Below are 27,654 nucleotides of genomic sequence, written 5' to 3'. Positions count from 1 at the left end.
TCTTTCTTGTGCTTCCAACGAATGTCACACCAAACCCAGTGACTCTATGACCCATCATGTGGCACAACAGACCAGGTTTAAATGCATTGCAGAATTAATGCAGTTGGATGCACTGATGTGTTTGGGGTTTAATTTTCACTTATGCACACAGACACAACACAGTGTCTTTGCATATTATGTGTATTAAAAAATACCAAGCTGGGGCAAACCCCAGTTTTAAGTCCTGCTGCTTTTGAGGGGTAAATTTAAACACACGCTTAAACCTTCCTGGTTTTAAATCGAGGAGACATTCTTTGCTTTTCCCGCCTGGCACTCCTCCTTTTCTTCTCTTTCTCTGTCTGTCGTTCTCTCGACGTTTGGACTAATTCTGACTTGAGGACCACCCAGGGGAAGGAATGCTTTCCAAGGAGGAAAGAAAGAAGCCCAGGGATGGGAAAGCAAAGGCAAGGGGCACCACTGCTGTGTACTTAGGTTTTTCCAAACTAGAATTGGAGAAGGAAGGACAGAGGGGTGGAAAGAAAGAACCCCTGTCTTTTTATAGCAGCTTGTTAAAGCTGTGATCTTGTGACTATTGTCTCTCTCGCTTTCGGCCGGGCATCAAAAGAGCCGGTAACTTGATCCGGGAGTTATGAAATTCTCCAAGGTTTACATAGAGAACGGGCTCGGAGGAGTTGGTTTGAATATGTGGAAGGCGGCTCGCTCTTTCTCTCCGCTGAAAACCGGGCGGAAAAAATTCTGCGTACAGTGGGCTCTTACATAAGCGCTGCCCTTTCTGGAATTTGGGATTTTTTGTATTTTTTGGACCAAAGACTTGGCAAATTGGACGTTAAATCTCCAATCTCCCAAGCCCAAAGCCATTATGCACGGTCAAGGCTTGAAATGCAACAGGATGGTATTCCAGAGGTAGACTGCTCATGAATAGGGATATTCAGTCTGGTTTTCCTTGTGTATAGTGTGCCTTCAGGTCATTTCCCTAGTAGTGCTAACAACCACGGTTCATCACAGGTTTGTCATTCAAACACACACGCACAGAGGACATAGGTTCCTTTTTTATTTAGGATGACAGGATAAATAATATTTAACCTAGCCTCGGTGGATGCAGAGGAGAGTGAGCCCCTCCACAATTTGCACACTTGTCTCCTGCCCTGAGTTGGCACACTTGTCTCCTGCCCTGAGTTTGCACGCTTGTCTCCCGCCCCGAGTTTTCATGCTTGTTTCCTGCCCCGAGTTTGCACACTTGTCTCCCACCCAGAGTTTGCATACTTACCTCACACCCAGAGTTTGCACACTTGTTTCCTGCCCCAAGTTTGCATACTTACCTCGCACCCAGAGTTTGCACACTAGTCTCCTGCCCAGAGTTTGCATACTTACCTTGCACCCAGAGTTTGCACACTTGTCTCCTGCCCAGAGTTTGCATACTTACCTTACACCCAGAGTTTGCACACTTGTCTTCTGCCCAGAGTTTGCATACTTACCTCGCACCCAGAGTTTGCACACAAATCTCCTGCCCAGATTTTACACACTTACTTTGCACCCAAAGTTTGCACACTTGTCTCCTGCCCAGAGTTTGCATACTTATCTCGCACCCAAAGTTTACACACTTGTCTCTTTCCCTGAGTTTGCACACTTGTCTCCCACCCAGAGTTTGCACACTAGTCTCCTGCCCAGAGGTGACCCCCAAAACTGGAGACTCAGGGCCAAGCCTAAGACCTGGCTACCTTTAGGAGCAGAAAAACTTTGGGGCAATAAGGGTTATGGCCTGGCGAGGGAGGAAACTGGGAATTAATCGGCTGTGTTTTATTTTCTGCTCTGGAGCCGTTCTCATAATCGCCGTCGTCTCGTTCTTGGAGAGCCCAAGATCGCTCATGTTTTCCAGGTATTTGGGCCTGGTGCAGAGCCAGCGGATGGTTTGGCTGACCGAGGAAGCCTTTTACGATACAGTGGAAAAAAAATATCTCTCTCCCTCTTCCCCTTTTGCAGAAGTCTGGCGCAGGGCGTTGTGTTTGCAATTTGGACACACGTATCGAGGGAAAGAGGGAATGAGGAGTTTCTTCTTCCTGGCTCTCCGTTCTGAGGAGCGTTTTGGGGTGGCATTACTCCCTAATGTGTTGGCACAACGTTGTCTTTTAACATGGCGGAGCAGCCTGTAAAATGGTGCACATAAATCGATGACAGTAAAAAGGTCTACTCTCTAATTTGTCCCAATTTGGCAAGGACACTCCTGATCTGTCCCCTGCCATCTCACTTTTCCAGCTGCTTTTAAAATGTCCTGGTTTCTCTATCGTCCTCCCACCTTTGTCCTCTGTTTGCTTACTGTTGCAAACTGAGTTCAAACTACAGAAGTCCTTTGCCCTCCCCTCAACTTATATATGAGGTTGATTTATGGTAGAGTATATATGGTATATAAACCAGTAGCCCCCCTTTCCCTTAAAGTTTGGACTCAAAGCCAGAGCGGGTTCATCGCCGCGTAAGTTGTGGGCCTGGTCTCCAGTTGTGATTGCACTCAGTTGCGTGTGTATGGATGCGGTGATGTGGAAAGATGCCCTTTTCCAAATGCGGAGGTGCTCATGCGCTTGGACTTTTGCCAGCGGCGAGAGATGATTTGTTATCTTAGCCGTGAGAGTCGTCTCAGACGCCCGGTCATTGGAGAAGCGGAGGCAAAGCCAGTGGGGATCTCTTTGAACTCTTTCCCAACTGTCTAATTGTTTTTTTTAAAGTTTGGAAAATGCTTTCTGACCGCCTGGAGCCCCTTGTCGATTCTAGTCAAGCAGCGGGTTCGAGTCCCACCATGCTACGTTAAAGTGTGACACCTTTGTATGTGAGGAAAGGTCTTCACTGCAGTGAAGGAAAAAAGAGAATGACAGTAGTCCTTCCACATTTGCTGGGGTTCGTCGGGGTGAAGGACCCCCATCAATGTGGAAAAACCGCAAATCAAAAAACAAAACACTATTCTTTATATCTAGGAGACCACCTCTCCAGGAATCTCCAGATACTTCAGTGCAACTCTGTGGTCAACATCTGCCAGACGATGGTCATAGAGTCATGCTAGAGGAGCCACAAATGCCTAGAGAAGTGTTTACCTCTATGTTTTCTCTTCTAGGTTCTCCAACAGAACCAGGTTGCGCTGGAGGACCTAGAGATTCCTAGAGAGAACGCATTAACCAAAACTGCAAATAATCAGATCTGCAAAAGTCAAAGCCACAGATGTGGAGGGCCGACTGTATTCTGACCCAGTTCGGAGGCTGCATTTATAACAGGGACGTAAAGCATTACTCATCCCCTTGGCAAGGTCTGTCTTTTTCTGTTTGCACTCCAGTTCAGTTTTGTAGCAAAAAGGACACCCGTTTTCCCCACCTCCTTGGCCCTTTTCCACCTGTTTGCTGCAGCTGGGTTAACTGTGCTTTTCGGATCACGTCCGACTCCCATGCCGTTGTTTGCGTGGGACTCTCCAGTCCCCATCATTGAGACGATCCATACTCCTCCTTGGAGCAAATGGAGACACAGTAGAGTCGCCTCTCCGCCGACTCCTTATAGTTTCCCCCTCTTTTCTTTCTTTGGAGGGACCCAGAGGACTGGAGGGCGGCCTGGGTTGCTTCATCGCATAGCAATGCTCAGATGGATGGTCCCCGTTGGAGGGATCCTCCCGTTTCATGGAATACTTGGACGGTGGGAACAAAACGAGACCTCATTTTGCTCAACCTCTTTTTATTCCTTTTTGAAAACTTGGATGGGGACAAAATGCATCAGTCCTTTACCCCGTTGCACACTTTGTTTCCAGTTTATGGCAACCCTATTGTGAGGTTTGCTTGGTGAGTTTCTTCGGAGCGGGTTTGCCATGGCCATCCTCTGAGGCTGAGTGAATGTGACGTTTTGCCAAGGTCGCCCATTGGTTTCCATAGCCAAGTTGGGACTCAAACCCTGGTCTCCAAAGTTGTAATCCTGGCTAAGGAAGGTTATATCAATAACAACCACAAAGATTAACAGTCCTTTCACCCTGCATTATCCAGTCACAACTTTTACAATGCCCCTGAGGCTCAGAGAGTGCAGATTGACCAGGATTACCAGTGGGTTTCTATGGCCGAGGAGAGATTCAAACCCTGGTCTGCCGGGGTCTTAGACCAACACTGAAACCACGCTGACTTTGTAAGGACCTTTTTAAAACTCTGCAGTGCTCCAAAGTTCTCACTTAATGGATGCTTCCTGCTGCAAGGTGAGAAAGGCAGAGGTTTTACCTCTTTGGTCGTTTCCAAAACTGGAAACGGTTGGTGCTCAAAGAGTTAAGATTGCTTTCCCCCCCCCAAAAAAAAAACCTGTTAGGCCTTAATCCTGAGCGCAAACCATTTAAATCCCTTTGCTGTGTCTGCCTGGAGCTAGTACAGAAGCTTGCTTTCCTTGGTTGCTAAACCCTAATAGAAAGCATTGAGGTGGGAGGCAAGTAGAGAAGACGTTTGGACTCTCTTCTGGGTGGCTTTTAAGGGGAATTTTGTGAACCAAAAATGTATTTCTTTCTTCAAATGATGCCCCATTGAATTGGAATGATGCCCCATTGATCCCCTTGAAATGGGATCCGTCGCTTGGCGGCAGCTTGCAATAACTCCAAACAAAGATTCAGCTAAAACCTTGTTTTGCAAAGGTTTTAAAAAGAATTAAGCCACCGTTGTTTTGAAAAACACGGTTTGAAAAAGGACAACGCAGCGCAAGTTGCACAACCCAGGCACTTGAACTCTTTGACCCAAAGCACCAATGCATGGATGACTGACGCTCACTCTGCGCTGGTTCGGAAAAAGCGTGCAAAAATAGGTTGTTGTTTTGGTATGCTGGGTGTGGACATATTTGCGGTGCTGTGCCAAGGTGCAACATGCCAGGGCATTGGGTGTGCCAGGTGTGTGTGCGTGTATCTGTGCCTTCAAGTTGGTTGTCGACTTACAACAGCCACGTTATGGATTTCATAAGGTTTTCTCATGCAAGGAATCCTCCGAGGTGTTTTTGCCAATTCTGAAATATCCCCTGCAGCACCCTGCGTTCGTTGGCAGGTCTCCCATCCAAGGAGTAACCTGGGCTGACCCTGTTTAGCTTCCCAGATCGGGTGGGATCTGGTGCCTTTAGGATACATAGGCCTTGTTTAATGAATGATTATTGTTAGATGTGCAAGATAAGTGTTTGTGTTTTGCCGAGTGCTTCAGGAAACGCATTCCATGCACTTGTCATCTTCAGCATTTTACAAAATTGAGCTGCATTTCCATTTCATCTTTTCCTCCTAGATTGAGATCATTCCAAGATAACTTGTTGAGTTCCTAATTACTTTTTTCACTGCCTTTGCACTTGAGATCAATAGGATCATAGGGTTGGAAAGGGACCCCAAGGGCCATCTAGTCGGAAACCTTTTGTGCTGGAATAAGCAACTACAACATCATTGAAAGATGCCCATCCAACCTCTGAGTAAAGACCTCCAAAGAAGGAAAATCCACCACCTTCGTTTTACCAATAAGAAAATGGCACAAGACTAATTCGGCTGCCTTCAAGCAGTTTCCAACTTCTGGCAACCCTAAAGCAACCCTATCATGGGCTTTTCTTGGCAAGATTGGTTCAGAGAGAAAGGATTGTTACTTTATAGAGTAACATAATATGAATTATGTTATGCTATAGAGCTGTGGTTCCCAACCTTTGGTCCTCAGTTTGCTTTGGACTTCAGATCCCAGAAGCCCCAGCCAACATGGCCAAAAGTCAGGAATTATGGGAGCTGAGGTCCAAAACACCTGGAGGACCAAAGGTTGGGAACCATGTGAACAGTAGAGATAACTTTGTTGAGATTGCATCGATGCTTAATTGTCTTCACTTTCCTGCGCAATTTTGCATCTGTTTGCCTCTCTATGCCAAAAGTGTGCAGCCATGTGAATCCATTGAAAGCGAATGGATTGCTGCAGGTTTGAGATTTTGCATCCTTGCAGATACTCCAATAAATCTGTGAATCCTTGTCCAAACTCTGTTTGGAAACAAACGGAGTGGCAGTAACATCTGGAAATGCATTTCCACTGGCAGATTTCTGGAAGGGATAAAGATGACTTTGATGGCTTGTTTGCGTTGGGGGCCCAGGACTCCTTCCAGTGAGGACCATGGCCAGGACCTCTGACCCAGCTGGCCACCCCTTACAAACCACATTCCCGGCTGTCCATCTTCATCTGTGGAATGCTGACCTCTATCGTTGGACATCCCTTGGAGATTGCCAAATCCGAGCATGAAGACCCCAGCTGTGGATGACCTCCAAGGTTGCAGATTGTCAGCTTACGTCTTTCTGATATTTTCTTGCATTGGTCAGCAAAGCTGGGAGCCCCAAAGTGCAGCACAATGTCTGTCCAGACTTGGTCGCACACCCAAGATGCCAAAGTTGTTGGATCGGTAGAAATCAACAACCTTGCAAAAGTTTGCACAGAGAATTCCTTGCAAAAAAAATTCCTTGCAAAAGTTTGCACAGAGCCAAACTGTGTCTTCCACCCTTGGGGTCTTTTCCTCTTCCTGATCGCAAATGCTTTGGTGTGTGGGGTTTTCGGACTCCGGTTGTGGAGCTCTGGGGGTACACCTGACACCTGGGGATGGAGGACTATCGAGCCAAGGAGGATTTCCGGAGTTATGCCGCCACCCAGATTGCAAACGGAGCCTGACATATTTGAAGGAGGAGGAAAGGGACTTCTGGCAGCGCTGGATCAGAAATCCTGTTGGGTGATTTCGAACTCCGTCTCGGCCATAAAACCCACTGTGCGACCCTGGCAAGTCACACTCTCTCAGCCTCAGAGGATGGCAATGGCAAACCACCTCTGAACAAACCTTGCCAAGGAAACCCTGTGATACGTTTGCCTTAGGATCGCCATAAGTCGGAAACGACTTGAAGGCCCACAATAAGAAAAGGGATTTCTGAATCAGAAATCCTGTTGGTTCATTTCTTTTAGGGTTAAGGTTTAGGGGTTAGGGGTAGGGTTCATTTCGAAGGAATCTGCGGATTAACAAATCTGTGGATATGGAGTGCTAACTGTGTTCAAGTGTTCTTTCCAGCTTTATTTGCAAACCTTTTTCTTCCTAAACTGTGGGAGTTGGTTTAAAAGGCCTTAAGGATGGACGTCTTAAGGGAACAGGTGGAAAGAGGAGTGTATCCCTTTTGGGGGCAAGGGACGAGAAGGGGAGGTCTCCGAGGGGATATCTGCCAATGTGTGAATCAGTCACCTCGCCCACCCCAAATATGTGGCTCCTGGTGTTGACTTTTCGGACAGTGCCAGGCCATTGACCCTGTCTTGCATCGGCTTGGAGCTGTTTTGCACAGGGGACCCATGCGGGTTTTGGGAAGAGAGCAAGAGCTGGAAGGTGATTGAACAAAGAGAGGGGCGTGCATAGCTCCGTAGATAGCCCTGCAAACCAAAGCACCATCGTGTAAATTGTGAGGAAGGGCCTGGCATGGTGGTTTCTGGTTTGATCCTGGGCAAGGTAAGGCTGAGAAAGGCCCTGAACTTCAAACCCAGGAAAGTATCTGCTGGCCAGTGCCAACTGCATACCTTCCAGTGCCCAGTCTCCCTTAATCCTCCTCCTTCCCACTTTTGCAGCTGCTTTTAAAACGTCCCTGTTTCTCTCTTCCTCCTCCTACTTTCCCCCTTGGTCTTCAGATTAATTTCCATTGCTGCAAAGCGCAAAGGTAGTTTGTTGTGATTATAGTTGTATGCCTTCAGGTAGTTTCCAACTTACAGCAACCCTCTCACGGGGTTTCTTCTTTACCGTGACATTTCAAAAGCAGCTGGAAAATTGGGAAGGCAGAGGATTAATCAAAATTGCAAAATTGGATAGTGGGTGGCTATGGACTAGGATCTCAGGAATTTTATATGGCTGGACAGGAGGGGGGGAAACCCTGTATGTAGAAAGTCTCAGTTCATTCCCCAAGCCTTGTGGGAGTTGCAGTCCCAAAACATCTGGAGAACACTGAGCTTAGACCAGTGGTCCTCAACCTTTGGGCCTCCAGATGTTTTGAACTTCAATTCCCAAAAGTCCCAGTCAGTATGTTCATGGTTCAGGAATTCTGGGAGTTGAAGTCTCAAAAATCTAGAGGACCAAAGGTGGAGAACCATCGGCTTAGACGGACCAGACGTTTGACATGGTCAACGGCAAATGCCTAGCTTTTGGCCTTCTGGGTGTTTTGGACTCGGGCTTCCAGAGCTGAAGTCCAGAACACCTGGAGGACCAGAGTTTGCTAGATTCATAGAATCAGTTGGAAGAGACCTGCAGAGATGCTCACTTTGCAAAGAGGTGCAGCGTTAAGTATCCCAAGAATTTGTCTTTATCTTTTCTTTTCCAGCCTGGGAAGACCAGGTCAAGCTAAGAAGGAGGACTTGAGGCAGAGACTCAAATACAGCTTCGGACTGAATGTCACCCAGGTCTGAAAGCCCCTCACCCTCCTTCCCTGGGGGCCTGCGGATAAATTATACCCAATAAGCCCCATTTGCATAGATTATCCGGACCGATGCCTCGGAGGTATGCACCGGCTTAGGAACGCCCAGCGTGCCTCAAGTCCCCGTTCCTAGCCTTTCCCATTCCCCCCATTCTGCAGGAAAGAAACCTGGATTCTGCATTTGCAGATCTGTTTCCATCTTTTGAACTAGTTGTAGCAGTGTGGTGGATTTGGGGAGTTGCAGTCCCTCAGAAATGCCCACTTTTAATGCTCTGTACATGGAGAGAATGGCACGTGAGAGCATCCTTTGATGTATTTATTTTTTAAACCATTTTATAGGGAAATGAATATTAGTAGTAGTAGTATTAAGCTTTATTTGTAGAGCGCTGTAAATTTACACAGTCAGTTAAAAATAGAATAAAATAAAATAAGCATGCCTAAGGCATATGTTCCACAAAAATAATTTAATATTATTTTAATTTGTTGTCTGCCTTATTTTATTTAATGTTAACATGTACTGATATGTTATTTTTGTAGAAAGTATGCCATAGGCAGGTTTATTTAATCTATTTTAATACATATTAATACATATTAACATTAAATAATAAAATATAGGAAGGGAACAAATAAAAAAATAAACCTATAATAACAATCAAGTGATTTAAAAATACTTGTAAAATGTTTATATACACACATATATGATCTAGCAAACAATTTGGTACGATAAAACCAGTGTTAGCAAAATGGACAAACAATGTGAGCAATGCAAAATGATTTTTCAAAAGCGTTCTCTGGGTTTGTTGGGACTTTCCAGGCTCTGGAGGATTCTGGTTGTTGTAGTCTGGCTGGGGAAGGATGATGGATGTTGTAGTCCCAAAGGTTTGGGGTTTCTGGACACTGGAGTCTGATAATTCACTTTCTTGAGCTGAGTGCAATTTGAGGAATGGATGCAAACGTGCGCAAAGGCTTGCGGTGGAGCCGGAGGACATCTGGGCCCACGGATTTGGGATTGCGAGAACTTGGCCTTGTTCAGCCCCTTTGCGAATCCTCGCAGGGCGTGGGGTGGCGTTGGATTGCGGTCCGGCACAGTGGCCAAATGGAGCGGTTTGGTGGCCGGGGAATTGCGTGGTGTGCTTAACCTTGGCTTTTTAAGTTTCCTTTGGTCTCTTGGCTTCGTTTCCTTGGGACAAGATCCAGAAGTCTTGGCCAAGTGACCGCCAGAGTGGCTGGATGGTTTTTATCTCTCTTTTCTTGCGAGCGCTGAAGTAATAAGAGGGGAATGTTACTGTAAAGGTCTGGGCCAAGAAAGGGAAAGGGTGGCGCCGGACCAGGTTTTATTCGTAGTATTATTATTATTATTATTATTATTATCGCAAAGCTGTGATTCCAGTGCAATTCCTCCCATCTCTTTAAAGATGCTCCGAGGCGCACATCTTCCAGAGCTTGTAGGCAGAAAACGATGGGTCTTGGACTACAACTCCCAGAATCCCCGTGCCACTGGTGTCCATGTGTCTGAGATGCTAGAGATCCCACGTCTGAGATTCTGAGAGTCATCTTCTCACCCAAAAATGTGTCCAAACTTTAGTTATCACGTGTGTGAATTGGATGCAGTTCCTCTCTACTTCTTCAAATAGGCTCCGAGTCTCACATCTTTCAGAGTTTACAGAGAGAAAACCACTATAAATCTTGGACTACAAGTCCCAGAATCCCCATGCCAGGGGTGTCTAGGCTGCAATGGCCCTGTATTTGAGATTCTGGGAGTTGCAATCCTGCCTCCCAAAATCCATTTCCAGACTCTGCTTATCAAATGCCGTCCTTCCTCCAGATTGTGGTTGTCTTGGCGCCAACTCCCAGTATCCCCAGTAGCCGCACCACTGGGGATGCTGGGTGTTACAGTCCAGGCAATTCAGTTTCTCAGGCACTGAAACTTATTTTCTTGAAAACAGGAGTGGGAAATGCACAGATTGCTTTCCGGACGCGCGGCGCTCCTCGCCTTTCTTATGGCATTTCCAGCAGCCCCAGCTGTCTTGGCAGCTCTGCTTCGCTCTGTCCATTGTTCGTCGGTTTAAAACGGAGCTTGCTGGACAATTTGTCTCGCCTCTTTGGGATGCGAAAACATCTGTCTCTCTTTCTCTTGGTCAGGTTTGCGGGATGCTTTCTTCGATCCCGCTGGGATCTCTTGGGGATCCTGGGGTATGTAGTTTTGCAAGACTAAAAAAGAAGACTAAAACCTGCCAAGTGGCGTACAATCTAAAACAACAACATTGCATGATTAAAACACCTCTGAAATAATACTAACCAGTATACAATGGTATACAAATGCTAGAATGCACTTGCTATATAAAGTACACAACAACAGCAACAGGGTCACCGTAAATGTGAATTGACAAATAACAAATCTAGAATAGACACAGAAGAGCCCAGCCCATGCCATGCTTTGCAATCTGGCGTCTCTGTCCCAGGTGTGTCTCCTTTTGATGCCCAGCCATTTGCGCTGCTTCTGCACATGACTGAACAATCGTAAATCACACCCGCTTTGGAGAGGTGTCCCGAACCCACCTCCGGCAAATGCAATTTAATGGAAATATGCGTGCACCAAAACTCATATAGAGGTGAACGGAGGCTACACAACTCCTGGAAGCCTAGAAATCTGGATGTGAGACAGCTTTGCTCTGGCCCCAAAATCATATGTTTGGACTTCAGGGTTTCCCCCAGGAGCAAAACACACGCAAACAAGTTCCGTGACGCCATGCTTTCCAGCGTTTGCATGGGTTGTCTCCAACGTTTTGCACATGAAAATTGGGGATACGTGTGACTAAGCAACACCAGCAAAAGTTACAGATGAGGAAAGCACACAAGCTAGGAGAGGCTGCAGCAGTTTGCTTTTGCTTGAGTCCACTGGGAAGGGCAAGACCCCATTCCCTCCTTTCACCTCCTGAGTTACTGGAGTAAAACTCAGGAGCAGGAGTTCGAACCTGGTTTCCAGAGGGTTCAAACCACAACATCACACTGGCTTGAGACAGTTGTAAGGTATGGTTTTCTCCTTCATCCTAGAATGCTGACATGTCTTTCCCTGAGATCATTGCAAACTAGCTACAGAAACCCAGCATGGTGTAGCAGTTTGAGTCTTGGACTAGGAATCCAGGAGACTAGGATTCAAATCCCTGCTTGACCATGGCAACCCATTGGGTGGGCAACTCACTGTCAGTTTCAGAAGAAGGCAGTTGCTAACCATCTCTGAATAAATCTTGCCAAGAAAAGCCTATGATAGTTCCATCCATCAGAAATGAATTGAAGAAGGTGCACAACAGAGAGTGCCGAGTTCACTATTAAATGGTAAAGAAATGTAAATGCTATTGCCACTGCTTCAACAATGACAACAGCAACAACAGACCCAAAACACGGCAAGTGCTCTTCTGCTATAATGTGGCCTCCAAGGATGACTTTTGGATTGGAAATATTTGAAATGCCTATGGGTTTGGCAGCAGATGGCAAAAGGGACGAGTGCTAAAAGGCCAAGAACCAGCTCTCCAACCTGCATAGGAGGAGATTCGAACATGATACCCCTTTGGCCTGGCTCTGCCCTTTAAAGTTGGATGGCAAGGGTCCAATTCTCCCTCCATCTCTGACCGACCGCTGTGCAATCTTCTCCCTTCTCTGGAGCCTTGCTTGTTTGCAAACAATCCCATCCAACGTACCCACCAACCTTCACTTTTCCCCTCCCGGGCATCGTGCCAACCTCCTGCCAACTCCATCATCCTTTTCCTCACCCTCCCAAACCCTCCGGCAGGGATTAGCTGGGTGGGAGAAACCCGATCGCATCTCCTAGGCCTTCCAAGAGCGGTTTAGCCCTAATCTCCATCTGCGCGAGCCAAAGGACGACCACCAAAACCTAGCTCTCCATGCAAGAGATGATGCCCAGCTGGTTGCAGATTGTGGGGTGGGTTTGGGGTTGGACAGTAAGAACGGCTGGACATAGGAGCCAATTGCCTAGAAAGGTGGTGGCTCTCTTTCCCTGGATGTCTTCCAAAAGTGGCTGGACAGCTCCTTTAAATGGATTTCTGCATTGAATAAGAGGGTTGGATTTGATGCCCTTTGGGGGACCTCTTTAATAGAATGGAAATGTATGGGACAGCAAGCAATTGACATCTCCCTACAAGCATCCAGTGTTTTTCCAGTGTGTCTTTCCTCTTTCCTTAGACTAATAGAAAGATGAAGATCTGCATATAAACCCAGCTCATAACATTTTAGGCCTATTGACCTGTTGTTGTTCTTGTTGTTGTTCTTGTTCTTGTGTGCATTCAAGTCAATTTCCAACTTATGGTGACCCTAAGGCCAGCTTATGATGGGGTTTTCTTGGCAAGACTTGCTCAGAGGAGGTTTGCCATTGCCTTCCCCTGAGGCTGAGAGAGTGTGACCTGCCCAAGATAACCCAGTGGGTTTCATGGTCAAGCTGGGAATCGAACCCTGGTCACTGGAGTCATCGTCTAAGACTCAAACCATGTATTTGAAACTCAAAGCTTCGTCTGACAGCCCACTATTTCTTCTTGTGGCTGTGTCTTCTGTGGCCATATCTACCTGGCTTGGCATGGGGCAGCGTGTGTGTGTTTTCTTGGGCACGCTGACCTTTCAGCCGTGTTTTGATTCAACAAAGCAGCGACCTTTCCCACGCGTCCCTTGCGCCAACGCAACCGCCTCAGCCGGGGACTGATTTGGAAAGATAGATGGGGAATTTAGCAGGGGTATATTTGGCTTGGCCACCCGATACGGTGCCACATAACAAAGGATTTGGAGAGTTCCCAAAGGGATAAAAATACCCCGAGACCAGATTAAGTCAGAGCCGCGCAAACAAAAGGAGCAGGAGGAGACCTGGACTTTTGCAGAGGCGAAAAGTCCTTGGAGAATCCGCAGCAACTTTGCAAAACCAGGGTGACATTTCAAGTTTCTTTCCTTTGGCCTCTTACTTTCCTTTAGCGTCTTTCCCCCAAATACATCCAGCCAATACTTTCCTTAGGATTTGGAGACACACAACAACATATTTGCTGTCTCTGCATTCCCTTGCTGCTACTTTTTTTCTTGCCATGCCCAAACTGGCATTTCTCCATGCCCAAGGGAAGATTTAAATTCCTACAGTGCCAGAAATTGTGGGGTTGAGGATAAATCCAAGGGGAGAATGCAAAATTTGGGGTTGGCAGTGCCTTCATTTTGCCACACAGATGAAGATATCCCGGGCCTTGGCAACCTTTATTTGCAGAAACTGTTGGCTCTGTGGCACCAAGGCGGTTGTCTGAGTGGAAGTCCGAAAAGCGGGAGAGGTCACTGAGTGGCGCGATTGTTTTATGAGCCTATTTCCACATCTCTTTCCCCTTCCCTCCATCACATGCCTCTATTAAGGGCTGAAAATGGCTGGGGGTGAGTCAACAAACAGAGAACAGATAAGCATTTTCTGAGTTCCTCTCATCAATTAGGTTTGGAAAGTTCAAGAGGAGGGTTAGAAGTTCAGAAGGCCCTCCAAGGTTTTAATAGAGGCCTTGTGTTTGCGCCTGTGTACGCATATACGTATGTGCAACTCAAATGTACCCCATTCCAAAAAAGTCCCCCTTTTAAGTCAATATTTAAGCATTTTTTAAAAGCGGGGGAACCCTACCACCAGGTTCCTGTTATTGGCTTTATCCTGACATTTATTCTCTTTTTATGTTCCTTTAGGAAAGTGGAAAAGGATTTTGCTGAGCGTCTTCCCCAAAGTGAGGGGCTTTGAGGAAAAGATGGGCAGCTGAGCTTTTGGGAAAGTTTTGTCTCTCTAACAGAATGCACAACAGGTTTGACGGAATTGGAATGGCAAGCCGAGGTTGGATTGGCAGGTAAGCGGGTACCTTTTCGTAACCCATCATTCACAGACTTCAGGGGTCCATGACATTGGGGATGTGCTTTTGCCAGCCACAAATCCCCCAGCCAGGATTTTTAATGCAAAATCTGACTATCCCTCTTTGTTTTTAGTTGATGTTTTACATTTCTTTATTGGAACATGTTTTTATCATTGTTATTGTGAACCACTTTGGGTCCCTTTGGGGAGAAAGGCGGGATCGAAATTACATGAATAAGTACATAAATAAATTACTGCCTCAACAAACTGCGGTTACCCAAATTTCAGAGCGTTGAGCCACGGCAAAACTGGATTATTTCCCCAGTGCATATGCAGCCTAAGTCTCTGCTTCTAGCCTATACACCTCAAGGCTTGGGATTTTTGTACATTTGCAATCTTTGCTATTAAGGTGTTGTGCCTTTGCCACCATCAGGACTGGAAACCTGTCCCGTCTCCTGCAATCCTCTTTACGTTGGCTTCCCTATTTGTTCGGCTGCAGATTGTGCAGTTGAAAAATCTCTGTGTTAGAGATATTTTTCGTCCAGGTCAGAAAGAAATCTCTTTTGCCACCTTGGAAGACAGGCCAGGTGCAGCTTGGAATTTCTTGATTTCCTTTGTTGTCTCAAACCATTCAAATAACAGCCATCCCTGCAGGGCTAAGAGGACAGACACAAGTGGAGGCAGGACCTAGGGCTATTTATTACAATAACACCATTTTCTTCCTTTTAACTTTCCTTCCCCATGCACACCAAACACACACCCCTCTTATTCAAAGCCAGAAATGCAAGCAAACTTATGGCAAGTGGGCATGGAGGGTGCCATAGAGATGCGCTCTTTTGTACCGCTGGTGCTACGCCGAGCCTTGACAATTAAAAGTGATGTCAAACCAAGTTATTTCTGCAGTGCAGAGGCAACCTCTGTGTGGGTGAGAAAGTGCTCCAAAAGGAACTGTGCACAATCTTTATTTCCTAATTTGGTGGGTGGATTTTGGATGAAGGAAAGCAGCGCGTCCTAAATCTCACGTCCTTGATGGCTTCCTTTATTTTATTTAAGTGCTGCATGTGTTTCTTTTCAGAACAGAACAATAAAATAAAGTCCTCTCTTAGAATCTCTTTTTACAAACAAGAATGTAAACAGATGCAACTTCCAATTATTTGAAACAGAAAACAAAGCACACACACACACATATGCCACATCTTCAATGCCTTTTTTCTTTCTCTCCAAACATCCAAATATCAGTCTAGTCTCCAATCCAAATCAACAGAAAGCAAGATATGTTTCTTTTAAGTAGACAGTTCCAGAAATTGGGGTGAGTGGCACTGCTGAAAATGCCCTTTTTCGATATGAGGATTGTGCCAACTTTTTAATTCATTGCTATTGTAAGTCTAGGCTTCAAAATCCCATCACTGGAGTTTTTTGTGGGTTTTTCGGCCCATGTGGCCATGTTCTGGAAGAGTTTATTCCTGACTTTTCGCCAGCATCTTTCTCTGATGAAATTTTGCACACATTGCAGTTGTTTTTATATTTGTCAGCAAGTGTCTGTTTCTCGTTCTCGGGTCCTTGCTTCATGCGCTTGCAATATTTGGTGTCCCTTTGGTGCTGCATTTCACACTAGCGTCCCAAAGTTGCTCAGAAAGGCCGCTTTGAATCCAGCTTTGCCACCCAGGCTGAAAAAAGGGAGGAAAGAAGGGAAAGAAAATATTATTTATTTACTTTGGCGCAAGGAAACTGTTTCAGGTCGAAAGTGGCACATTTCTGGAAGACATTGGGACCGAAGTGATAGGCTGGAGGACTTTAACCCAGAGGGTGGTGATGGTGGGTTATCCTTTGTGCCCATAGGAGAGCTTTACAAATTTGGAAGGATGTGGTACCTTATGTTGTGCAAAAAAAGGATCATTTCTTACAATCTCAGATCCTGTGACACAAGAAAGAAAGACGTTGGCGGCATGAGTTTTCGTAGATTAAAGCCTGCTTCCTCAGATGCGTATGTGCCATTGGTGTGTGAGAATGTCAATATATAAGTCTACTCCTGGCTTATATGTATATGTATGTATATATAGATAAATCTGTCCCTGGCTTTCCACTCCACTAAATGCATCTGAGGAAGTAGACTCACCGCAAGAAAGAAGTTGGCAGCAGGGGCTTTCCTAGACTTCAGTCTCCTTCCTCCAGTGGGTTTACATAAATGCATCTGAGGAAGTAGACCAGTGATGCCCAAACTTTGGTCCTCCAGGTGTTTTGGACTTCAGTTCCCAGAAGCAACAGCCAGCTTGGCTAACAGTCAGGAATTTTGGATGCTGAAGTCCAAAATATCTGTAGAACCAAAGTATAGGAACCACTGAAGCAGACTAGGAAAGCTCATGCTGCCAACTTCTTTCTTTCTGTTGGTGTCAAAGGTGCCAAAAGATCTCTTTACACACTGATTCTACAAACTAACACCATTATATCTTTGAATCCTGATACTATACCCCTTGGATGGCAATATCAATTGCCGTCACGTGTCTCTGATGCTGGATTTCAGGGGTCCACACGGTCCCCCTGGACCTGGCTTTTCCCTGCACTGAGATATGGGTGCGTTGGCCGAACTCTTTGCTGCGGCACTTTCTGTCCCTTCCTCCCTTGCAGCCCACATACCCTCCGGGGAAGGAAATTCCAGAGCGGCCGGCCGGCGTGAGTCACCTCCACCTGCTTTGGCAGCACACCTGCTTTCCGCCTTGTGATCTTGAAAGGTTTTGCGTAGGTTTTGCAAGGGACTGGGTGTTTTGTTTTGCCTGAGCGAGGCAGGCGACAACCCTGGCTTCATGCCTCCCCTCCACTCTCTTTGCCCAGCTTCTGAAATCATCCCTGGCTTGGAGCAAAGATCGGTCGCTTGACCGTTCAACCATGCATTGAAGATGGCCATAAAGCGGCTGAGATCGTTCTTGTCCCAACACAGCCATCACTATGGCTGCTCCCTCTGCTGGCGCAGGGTTTCCCTTTTTGTCCCACGCTTGGTATTTTATTCCTCTTATTCTTATTATTCTTATTCAGGCCAGGACAAGGGAGGAGGAAAGTCCACCAGCCCAAGGGTCGGATGAGTCACTTTGGTAAAAGTACAGGATGGCCCCGTCCGTCATTGTGCAAAAGCGCAGCCAGAAGTGTTTCGGAGGGTATGAAACGGAAAGAGTAAACGGGACTATTGTAAATCTCAAGGGAAAAGCTGAGAAAAGGATGAAATTATATTTTTAAGGATAAAAGACAACAACGAGGAGGAACTGAAGCGTACCTCTGAGCTTTAAAGGGTGAAATACAATTTGTTCTTCTTGTCATTGTGTGCCTTCGTTTGCGACTTATGGCAACCCTAAAGCAAAGCTTTTGGCATTAAAGAGAGATTAAAGCGCATTTAAAGCATCCCGGATATAAAGCAAAAACGGCGCGTAATTGCACAAATGATTACCACATGCAATTGCGACTTATATATATTTATATATACAGTGGGTCCTTCCCTTTTGTGGGGGATCAGATCCCCCTGCGTAAGGGGAATTCCACGTATGCCCACACCCCATTGAAAACAATGGGATGGATGCTCATGGCAGCACACATGCCATACATTTTATTGTCAACCAGCTTCAGCATAAGCTTGAAGCCGCATATAGCACACCCATGTATGGTGCAGGTGCACTGTATATAAAAACTCTAAAGAGCAAACCTTGATTTTGGCATTTTCTATAAAGGGCACCATTTTAATACACCGTTCTATTTAATGGGACTTGAGCATCCATGGATTTTGGTATCCACGGAGGGGTTCTGGAAACAAATCCTGTCCAAGGAGACTGAGGGCCCCCACTGCACTTTTCTAGACATTTTGTAGGGGTGCATTCCCAATCTGGGTTGCATAAGGATGTGTCCCAGTGTAACCAGTATAATTCTGGCCTGTCCATATTGGTGTAAACATGCATCAAACAGAACCTTGGCCAGAGTATGGCTCATTTTCTTTTTAACCGTGAAGCTTCCAGGTCCTGGTTTGGGGTGGTGGACAGTTGGTGAAGACAGGGAAAACAATGCTGGGTAGGTTGGCACCCTCTACCCCAAGAGGCCACCGCTGTCCCTTTGCCTTGCGTGGCAACCACAGCGACAACAACACCCGTGACCAACGCAATGGCTCTCTTGTTTTTCTTTCCAGGTTTTCCTTGGCTGGCTTTTCGTTGACTCTCTCCGTCCTCGCGGTCGGTTTCAGCCAAGCCATTGAGAAGGTGAGTCACCCTGAAACAATGGGATTACTCATGAGTTGGCTGGAGAACGCGGGTTGTGTTGTTGTGCGTTTATCATTGCCACGGCTCCAGAGCGTCGGCTTTGCTGGATGCTGAGGGCAGCTCTTATCATTATCGTCATCAAAATGAATTCTGAATCTTAGGACTGGTTGATCCTCTACCATCCCACTTTTACAGTTGCTTTGTAAAACGTCCCGGTTTGACGCCACTTTAAGTGCCATGGCTCAGTGCTATGGGATTCTGGGATCTGTGGTTTTATGTGATATTTAGCTATCTTTTTCAGATTGCTCTGGTACCACCACAAACCACAAATCTCAGGATGCCATAGAATCAAGCGATGACATTTAAAGAGGTGACAAACTGCATTAATTCTGCAGTTTATCAGCAGTCTGATTTGGGGGGAAAACATTAACCTTCTCAATTTGTAGAAGGAGTAGGTTTTCCAGATTTCTTCAAAGGACTTTATTCCAATGTTGCCTTTAAGCATGCATACTGTATATATGTATGTGTGAGAGAAAGTGTGTACATAACGGGACCCATCTATCTTATATCCCCCGTTTTCTGCAAACCTGATAATGAAACATTTTGGCATGTTTTTGGCAAGCGAGCGGCATGCTCCTGACCAAGTCTTTATCCTTCGGATTAACTGTATCTTTGAAAAGTCCAAACAATATTATTTCTGGTTCGTAGCGCATTTATAAATATGTATGTATATATATATAGTGTATATCCTATCGTTCTGACTTTTAGTCACCTTTTTTTTCTCCTTGAAAGGGTTTTGCAAAAGAACATACTTAGGAAAAATAATAATAATTTGGCTTAGGATGCAAAACCAGAACTCTGCGTTGGTCACGTTCCTCCTTGTGCAGAACTTGGAGCTCATGTAGTCTTTGCAAACAGAGCCAGAGCAAGTAGAACTGGACTCCAGTTTGCAAGAAAAATCTATTTACTGCAGTCCAAGATCCCTTCAACATAGTGTGTGTGTGTGTGTGTGTGTGTGTCCTCATGTGGGGAATATGTTACACTAACAGCATGCCATCCTTCTGTAAAACGACAACAATATTGCACAGTGTGTGTCAGTGACTGGCTGTCCTTGTGCAATGTGCAACCACAACTCAAGAATTGACCTTTAGGGTATTTGGGACTTTGTGTGTGCTGTTCCCCATTGACTTATGGCAATCTTGTAAATTTTACCATAGGGTTTTCTTAGGCAAGGAATCCTCAGAGATGGTTTTACCAGGTCCTTCCTCTGAAATATAGCCTATAATTCTTGGTATCCATTGGACTACCCAGGGCTAACACTGCTTAGTTTCTAAGATCAGATAGGAATCTGGTACCCTTTAGGGGTGTGTGTCTGTGCCTTCAAGTCACCTGTCGACTTACGGCAACCCATACATTTCATGGGGTTTTCTTAGGCAAGGGATCCTCAAAGATGGTTTGGCCAGTCCCTTCCTCTGAAATAAAGCCTCCAGTGTCTGGTATTCATTGGCGCTTTCCAATCTGAGGACTAACCAGGACTGACCCTGCTTAGCCTCCAAGTTCAGATCAGTTCTGGTGTCTTTGGGGACACAGAGGGAGAAAAGGCACCCATATTCGCACTTCTTGAGGTCAGCCACACTTGTTCACTCAAACCTGGCTGGAGGCCAACCCAACTCTGACACCAAGGCCACCAGGAACAGCTGGGCTGAATTTTCACTGGCAAGCCTCAAAAGCCAAGCGCTGGGTGTTGCATCGCTAATAAAAACCAAACCCTTCTGATTACAGTCGCAAGCAGAGCTGGGAATGACAGACAAGGATTCCAGCTAGAGGCCGAAAGGGTTTCCTTGATTCGGTGGGAATAATCAGGGTCCCACTTGGTCATTTTCCAAGCAAAATAGCAGAACCGTGGAGTTGGGAGGGCTGAAACGTTCCTCTCATTCAGCCCCGTTCTGCCATGCGGGAATCCAGAGCTAAAGTACTGCTAAGTGATGCTCCTGCAACCTTTGTTGGAAGTCCACCAAAAGAGGGGAATCCGCCACTTTCTAAGGCAAGCCATATTCCACTCTTGAACTTCCCTTACAGTCAAGAAGGCCTTCCTAATATTGAGGTGGAATCTCCTTTCTTGCAATTCGAATCCGTCGGTCTCTGGAGAAGCAGAAAACCAAGCTGGCTCCATCTTCTACATGAGATTTCTTCAGGTTTTTAAAGGTGACTCCATCATATCACCTCTCCGTCCTCTCTTCTCCAATAAAACCCTACCCAGCTCCCTAAGCCTTTTCTCATAAGTTTTGGAGGTTTCCATGCCTTTGACCATCTTGGTCTCCCTTCTCTGGACACCTTCCAGCTTTTCAAAATCCTTCTTGACTTCTGGTGGCCAGAATTGGACACAAGATTCCCCCAGGCAAGGCCTTAACAAAACCACATAACAACCAACAACAACAACAATAATAACAGTTCAGGTTTTCTCTGTGCCCTAAAAGTCCCCCCTACTACCCTCTTGTCTTGATTCAACTGCCAGGGGAAATTCATCCTCCATTCTCGGTTCCCCTTTTTCCACCTCTCTTTCTCTCCTTCTGTCTCTTTATCATCCTTTTTAGCTTCTTTAGGGGAACCCAGTTTCCCTGGTTTTCTGGTGCGACAGATCGGGACCCTCCGCTCTCTTCCGTCCCTTTGCCCCATGACTCCCCCCCACAAGAGTGCCAAAGATGCCCCGGCTCAAAAGCTTGTTCTAATGTTATGAACAGTGTCCTTTTTTGGCTGAAAAATGTGCTCTTTTTGGACTTCTTCTCCTTGGACATTGCTGCCCGCCAGGAGGAAAGGGACGGCTGCCTTGCAAAGCGGTGGACGCCAGCTGGGAAGTGTCTTGAGACACCCGGAATGATAATGTGGAAGAGGGCAGGGAGAAAGAATTTCGGAAACAGAGAGAACATAACATGAAATGAGATCAAGATCCTAAAAAAACAACAACCCTCATAAGCCTATATTTAGATTCCTCTTCCAGACCTTGGAGTTGTTTTTGGACTACAACTCCCACTGTCCCCTAGCTAGCATGGACATTTCCATTGTTATGGTTTGCATAAAAGTGGGTTCCTAGATCTCAAAAGAGATTGGGGTAAAAATTATCTATATTTTGGGAGTTGTCATCTTAAATAGGAACTTTCCAACGCTCTTAGATTTGTCCAAGGTCACCTAGTGGGTTTCGAACCCTGGTCTTCCAGTGTCCTATTCCAACATTCAGAACACTACACCATGCTGGCCCTTGTGTGTATGTAGTGACTTTTTTGAGTTGCATCTGTTCTAATCTTTGTGAGCCATCTTGAATCCCAGACTGATAAAGAGATGGGATGGTAATCAAATTAAATCAGATTAAATTAAGTTAAATTGCAAGCACAAGTCAAAGTAATAGAAGAAGCCAAGATGGGGGTTGGAGGACAAGTGTTCCTTGCAAAAAACATCCCTGACCTCTTCCCATTTCCCCGCAGGTCCCGCAACGCGTGCCTCGCCAGGCCTCTGAGGATGATGGTGGAGGCAGCAACCCAGGAACATGGGTACCTGGCGTCTGGAGCACTTGGGGTCCCTGGTCTGCTTGTTCTCAGCACTGTGGCTTGGGGGTCTTGGAGCGAACCCGGAACTGCCAGTCTCCCTACCAACGCGTCCCCTGGGCCGGGAGGACGGATCCAGTGCCACCCCCGGCATATCCTCCTCAGCCTCCTCACCAAGTGGAGAGATCCACCAGGCCACATTTGGCCCGACCGGCCTACCCATTGCACACCGACAGGAACGCTGGTGCAGCCCTGACCCTTCCCAACCAGGGCTCTGTCCTCCCATTTCACAATCCCCGGCCGCCCCCTCCGGCCGCCCCCTATAGCTCCCCAAACCGCTACTCTCGGCGCGGGGCCTTTCCCACTGAGGAGTGGCCCCGGACTCGGCCGCGAAATGTCATGGCCCCCCACCAGAGCCACCGGAGGGACCCCACCTCTCCTCGGGAGCAAATTTCTGCCCACGCTTCATCCCAAAGACCACCACACGGTGCCCATATCAGGACCCCTTCCAGACACGATGGGCCGTCCACTCACGGGTCACTCCCCTTGTTTAAGCCTCTGAGGAGGGATGGCCAAAGCGCAGGTCCAAGACCCGATGGACCCCATCACAGCAGCCAATCGGATAGTGGCCAGCACCGCTGGGGAGCTTCTCCAACGCCTGGGTCTCAGACCGGCCGGAGGTAAGAATCAGGGTCCTACTTTGGGGGTGAAGTCCAGCATGTACTCGTGGCTTCCATGGTTGTGAAGGGGGTGGTGAATTTGCCCCTGGTTTTAGTCATAACATTAAAAGATGTATTGGAAGATGTGTCAAATGTGAATTGGGAAGACAGAGACAGCATACCTTGGAACAACTTGTGTCACAGTTTGGACTAAAACCCAAAGTAGTTTCACCAACCCATTGACAAGGAAGCAAGACCAGAGAGGGCCAGCAAAGAAACTCATCCATTTGCAATATCGGGTTAGTTTCACATGTGTGTGTTTATGCCTTGATCCATTCTGGCCCATTTCCTCTTAACATTTGCCTTAATTTATTTCAAACCTTGTTGCTATTTATAATTAAATATACTTCAGTATATTTAATATAGGAATAAAGCGATGGCTAAAACCAGACACTCCACACAAATATACCTTATGTCTTCTAGGTCTCGGGTTCGAGAGTCCATCAAGCCCGGCAAGTACGGCTATGGGAAGGTGCCCTTTGCCTTGCCCCTCCACAGAGACCCAGCTGATGGAGGTCCCTCCCGTTCTAAACGGCACCAAGAGGGACATGCCACTGGACCACCTCCACCGCCACCGCCTCCCCCTCGCCCTCCATCAAGGAAACCCAAAAGCAAAGCAATGCGTTCTTCCTCCTCCCATGAGGAGGTGGCTGGGAGCCGGGAAAAGGGCCCTCCATCCACTGCACCTGACCCTCGAACCCGTGACAAACAGAAGCAACCTCCGCCAGCCAACGGTGCACTTCATTCCCACGGGGTGGTCCCAGAAGGACATGATTTGGGGCACAGCCACACTGAAAAGAGTGGTCCGGAGCACACTCCTCAACCCTTGGAACCCGGTGCAGCCATGACGTCACACCACAAGGCCTCGGGGGGAGCAGAGCATCATGGAAAGATGGGTGATGCTGAACATGGCTTGGCGGCACGAATGCCTGACCCACCACCGCCACATAACCCGGAAGCCTCTGCAAGACCCCAGGAACAGCCTGGAGGAAGGGAACCCCCTTTCATGGAGTTACAGGGCAGGGAAGGTGGGGTGGCAGTGGAAGCGGGCACTTTGACATCAAGGGTGGGTGCTCCCGCTTCTCGGTCGCCCTCCTTGGGGGTCGGTCTCCATCCTCAGGGTGAGGTGGAACTGCGTCTAGCTCACCGGGTCCTGAGGAACCACAGCTCTGCTTCCAAACAGAAGGAGCTTGGGGTGGAGAAGAGCCACCGGGCCGCGCCAGAGTCTTTTCATCGCTCCTTGGGCCACGCTCACCGACATTCCCAGGGTCAAGCTCGGACACGGACGCAGAGGCAGAACGAGCCATGGGTGGCTGGTGGCGGCGGCGGCTACGGCACCCGGTTGACCCACAGCCTCTTTGTGGACCAGCCGGTGTCCCCTCCTCAGACGGCAGAACCCGACGTTTGGCTGCTAAACCGTGGGAATCCCATCCAGTTCCAGGCCCGGGGTCAAGGGCCGCCCCAGACGGGAGCCGAAGTGCCGCAGTGGAACCTGTACTATCCTGGAACTGAGATTTTCCACTGCGAGGGAGAAAGCAAGCAGTACAAGGCCTGCAGCCAAGAGGTGAGGAAGGGGGAATTGCTTTGCAGGTGGGCTTCAGCTTGCAAACAAATGCACATCAATCAATCAGTCAATCACCCATCAATTGATCGATCAATGGCCCTTCTGTTCCAGGCAGCCTTTTGGGGGATTGATCCCTATGCCACCCATAACTCCTTCATGACAATTGAACCTTTTTTAAAAATCTGGATTATTTGATGAAATGAGTGAATAAACTGGCAATAAATTGGGGAATACTTCTGGAGAGTTTAGATACTTGTGCCGGGTCTTGATCGTTTGAAGAAGCGTAACTGAAAAAAGGAAAGTTTGACAGCCATTCTGGGATACCAGCCAGAAAAGACGAGACAATTCCTCAATTATATAGCCAGCAGACTCATGGTTTTTGAACTCTTCACCTCTGGGAAAACCTTTTCCCCAATGGCTTGTCTGGCACGGATTGGTCCAGTGTAGGAAAAAATTGGACATATTCTGAAAGGACCCTTTCACTTGATTCGGGACACTTTAAGGGGGGGATGCATTTAAAAATGCAAAAATATTGTAAGCGGAAGGCCACCTTGGAGAATGTGGGAATCCCAGTTAGACTGGGAGGCATAGATGGGTTGGTATTGAGACTTGTAGCACAAAAATAAAAAATCCTCCTGCATCCTTCATTAAAATTCCTATCTGGGGTGGTTTAAACAAACAAGCAAACCCATACTGTAGCATTGCTAAGTTCGCAAAATAGCGATAAGAGCCATAAGCAATAAGACTCTAAATACCAAAAGAAAGTACTGTGTTGGTTTTTAAAACCTAGCCATGCATGCTTCAGCAAAATGAACGTATTGTCCGCATTCATTTACAGTGCTTTATAAATAAAGGTTAATAATTAATAATTCATAGATTGCGAAGTGTGCAATGCCTCTGTCTTTAGGAAGGACCCACACCCCAAAATGTGAGATTTAATATTTTTTTTGGCATCTTGTTCAGTCTGTGTAAAAGCAAAATAATTTCCTATTCCCAAACAGAGAACATGCTTCAAAATAAGGGACACTTACTACCCTTCGAATAAGGGACATCCTTTATAATAAGGGACACTTGCCAGCCCTGTAAGGGACAAATATTCTGGCTCTTATATAAGGGATATCCCTTCTAAAAAGGGACACCCAGCCATCCTATACGGGACTAGCTTTCTGGTCTGCAAGTAAGGGATAGCCTTTATAGTAAGGCCCTATAAGGGGCAAACTTTCCAGTCATCCTTTACAACAAGGGACACCCGGTGACCCTACTGTAGTGTGTCCAAATTTGTACCCAGAGCACAGATCTGGAGTCCTGTTCTGCTTTTGTCTCTCTCTTTTATTCTCCTTTTATTGAATAAAGAAGAGGTTTTTATGAAAAGAAGAAGAAAATAATAACAGGGTTTCATGTTCCAAGAAAAGGCCCTGATGAGTTCCCAGGGACCAGAGCCATAGGCGTTGGTTCTGACGCTTTCCAAATTTGTCGGATCGGCCCACCGGAACGAAAGGGCCAGCGATTTTTGGCTGAGCTGGGGTCGAGGTCTCCTCCGTGGAATAGGAGGGGCGTCCTTGGACTGACATTACTCTGAGAATTAAACCAGAGCTCATGGAAAGTGTGTTGTTTTGGACTGCAAGTCCCAGAATCCCCCGATTCTGGGACTTGCAGAATCAAATCATGTTCTCTCAGCCTCAGGGGGAACGCAATGGTGGCAAACCTCCTCTGAACAAACCTTGCCAAGAAAATCCCAGGATAGGGTTGTGATAAGTTGGAAACAACTTGACGGCACACAACAAGCAAAGTTACTTTTTTGAACTACAACTCCCAGAACCCTTCCACGCCAAGTAATAACAGTAGCACTCTCCAAGGCAAGTACCATTCCCAGACACTTGGAAGTAGTATCCAGAGGCTGTGTTTCAATGCCATGATGGTTTGAAATCTCCCTGCCTCCCTTCTCTGCTCCCATCCCTGGTCATTGTCCTTTTTTCCCTTCCACAGCCCTGTCCAGCTGAGCGCCCCGATCCGAGGGCCGTCCAGTGCGCTGCCTACAACCGCCAGGAGTTTATGGGCCGCTTTTACGAATGGGAGCCCTTCACGGACGGTAAGACTTCGCCAAGCAAAGCCCCAAAGTCCCAGCTTCCTAATGCAGATACAATACGAGGTTTAGCCGGCTACTTTAATGGCAGGTTTTGTGCGACGTCGTGTGAAATCGTTTCGCGTAATTACATGATTTTTCTGGCATAGTCACGATATGAACTCCCGATCTCTTTTGTGTGATAAACTCCTATGATGATGATGATGATGATGATGATTGGTTTGCCTTAGGGTAGCCACAAGTTGGAAACAACTTGAAGGCATGCTATGACAATTTTTCATGGGCTCATCCTCTACAATGCTATAAATTTTTGGGGAAGGAAATTTTCATTTGGGGAAAGAAGGAGAGCCCGCCAACCATTCTGCCTGGTTCGGTCCTAGCAGTCTATGCTTGCATGCAAAGACCCCCCAAATGCCACCCACCATCGTTGCCCACCAGATTTTTTGGGACAAAATGGCTTGGTTTTTAGAAATTTGCAGGAAGGATGGCTGCCTGCGTCCCATCCTGCAGCGATTAGCTTCCTCCGTGGCTTTCTCTTCCATCTCCCTTGTGGCTGCCTCTCCGTTCCCTCGCTGAGATCTTGGCTGTGCCACAGAGGGAAGAGAGCCAGCTCTCACGGAAACCAAGAAATAGGATCCAGACCGTTCTTTCGGTGCCAAATCCTGCCCGCCTCCCACCGAAAGCAGCAGCTGAGACCTTCAGCGATGGATGGGTACCCTTCTCTGTCTTCTCTCCCACTCTTTAATTTTTTAATTATGAGTTTATAACAGCCCCAGGAGGAATGCTTCTCACCACTGTTTATATAATAATCCACTTTGGAGAGGCTGGAGGAGACCCAAAAAGCTGAGAGCACACACCCTGCAGCTGTCCAGATTTCATAAAAAGCGTAGAGTTGAAAGAGACCTTAAGGGCCATGTAGTCCAGCCCCGTTCTGCCATCCAGATTTGACAAGGAGGATCCCTGTTAACCCTTTGCTAATTAAAATTTTAATTAATGTTTAACGGTTGTTTTAATCACTGGTAATATAACTGTATTTGATGGGAGGGTAGGGTTATAATGTATGATATGGTATTGATATGGTATTTTATTGGTTTGTTTTAATGTAAGCCGCTTCGATCATTTGGAGGCACCGGATATTCTTATTCTTATTCTTATTCTTATTCTTATTTGCCATCCCACTTCTTTAGCTGCTTGTAAAATGTCCCGGTTTCTCTCGCTTCCTCCTACTT

At 46.8% G+C, this 27,654-nt stretch overlaps 1 protein-coding gene across 4 annotated transcripts in view; it reads left to right on the top strand.

The window, feature by feature from the left end:
• LOC149301771 (ADAMTS-like protein 4) overlaps window positions 1-27,654 on the top strand; it is a 51,573-nt gene that overhangs the window by 11,275 nt on the left and 12,644 nt on the right. For 2 of the 4 annotated variants that reach the window (XM_089482799.1, XM_089482795.1), the window contains exons 3-7: window positions 14,132-14,286; window positions 18,451-18,520; window positions 22,000-22,739; window positions 23,202-24,342; window positions 26,329-26,431. In XM_089482799.1, the coding sequence (XP_089338925.1) occupies window positions 14,234-14,286; window positions 18,451-18,520; window positions 22,000-22,739; window positions 23,202-24,342; window positions 26,329-26,431 (2,107 nt within the window). In that variant the 5' untranslated portion in view covers window positions 14,132-14,233. Of the gene's footprint in view, window positions 1-3,100; window positions 3,290-8,332; window positions 8,509-14,131; window positions 14,287-18,450; window positions 18,521-21,999; window positions 22,740-23,201; window positions 24,343-26,328; window positions 26,432-27,654 lie in introns of all 4 variants that reach the window. The other 2 variants (XM_089482798.1, XM_089482797.1) reach the window with 2 other exon arrangements.

Source organism: Sceloporus occidentalis, unplaced genomic scaffold (genome assembly GCF_023333645.1).
Source record: "Sceloporus occidentalis isolate IW3139 unplaced genomic scaffold, rSceOcc1.0.p SCAF_20, whole genome shotgun sequence".
Classification (NCBI taxonomy): Eukaryota; Metazoa; Chordata; class Lepidosauria; order Squamata; family Phrynosomatidae; genus Sceloporus; species Sceloporus occidentalis.
Note: the sequence above shows the minus strand (reverse complement) of the source record. Positions and strands in the feature narration are given on the sequence as shown.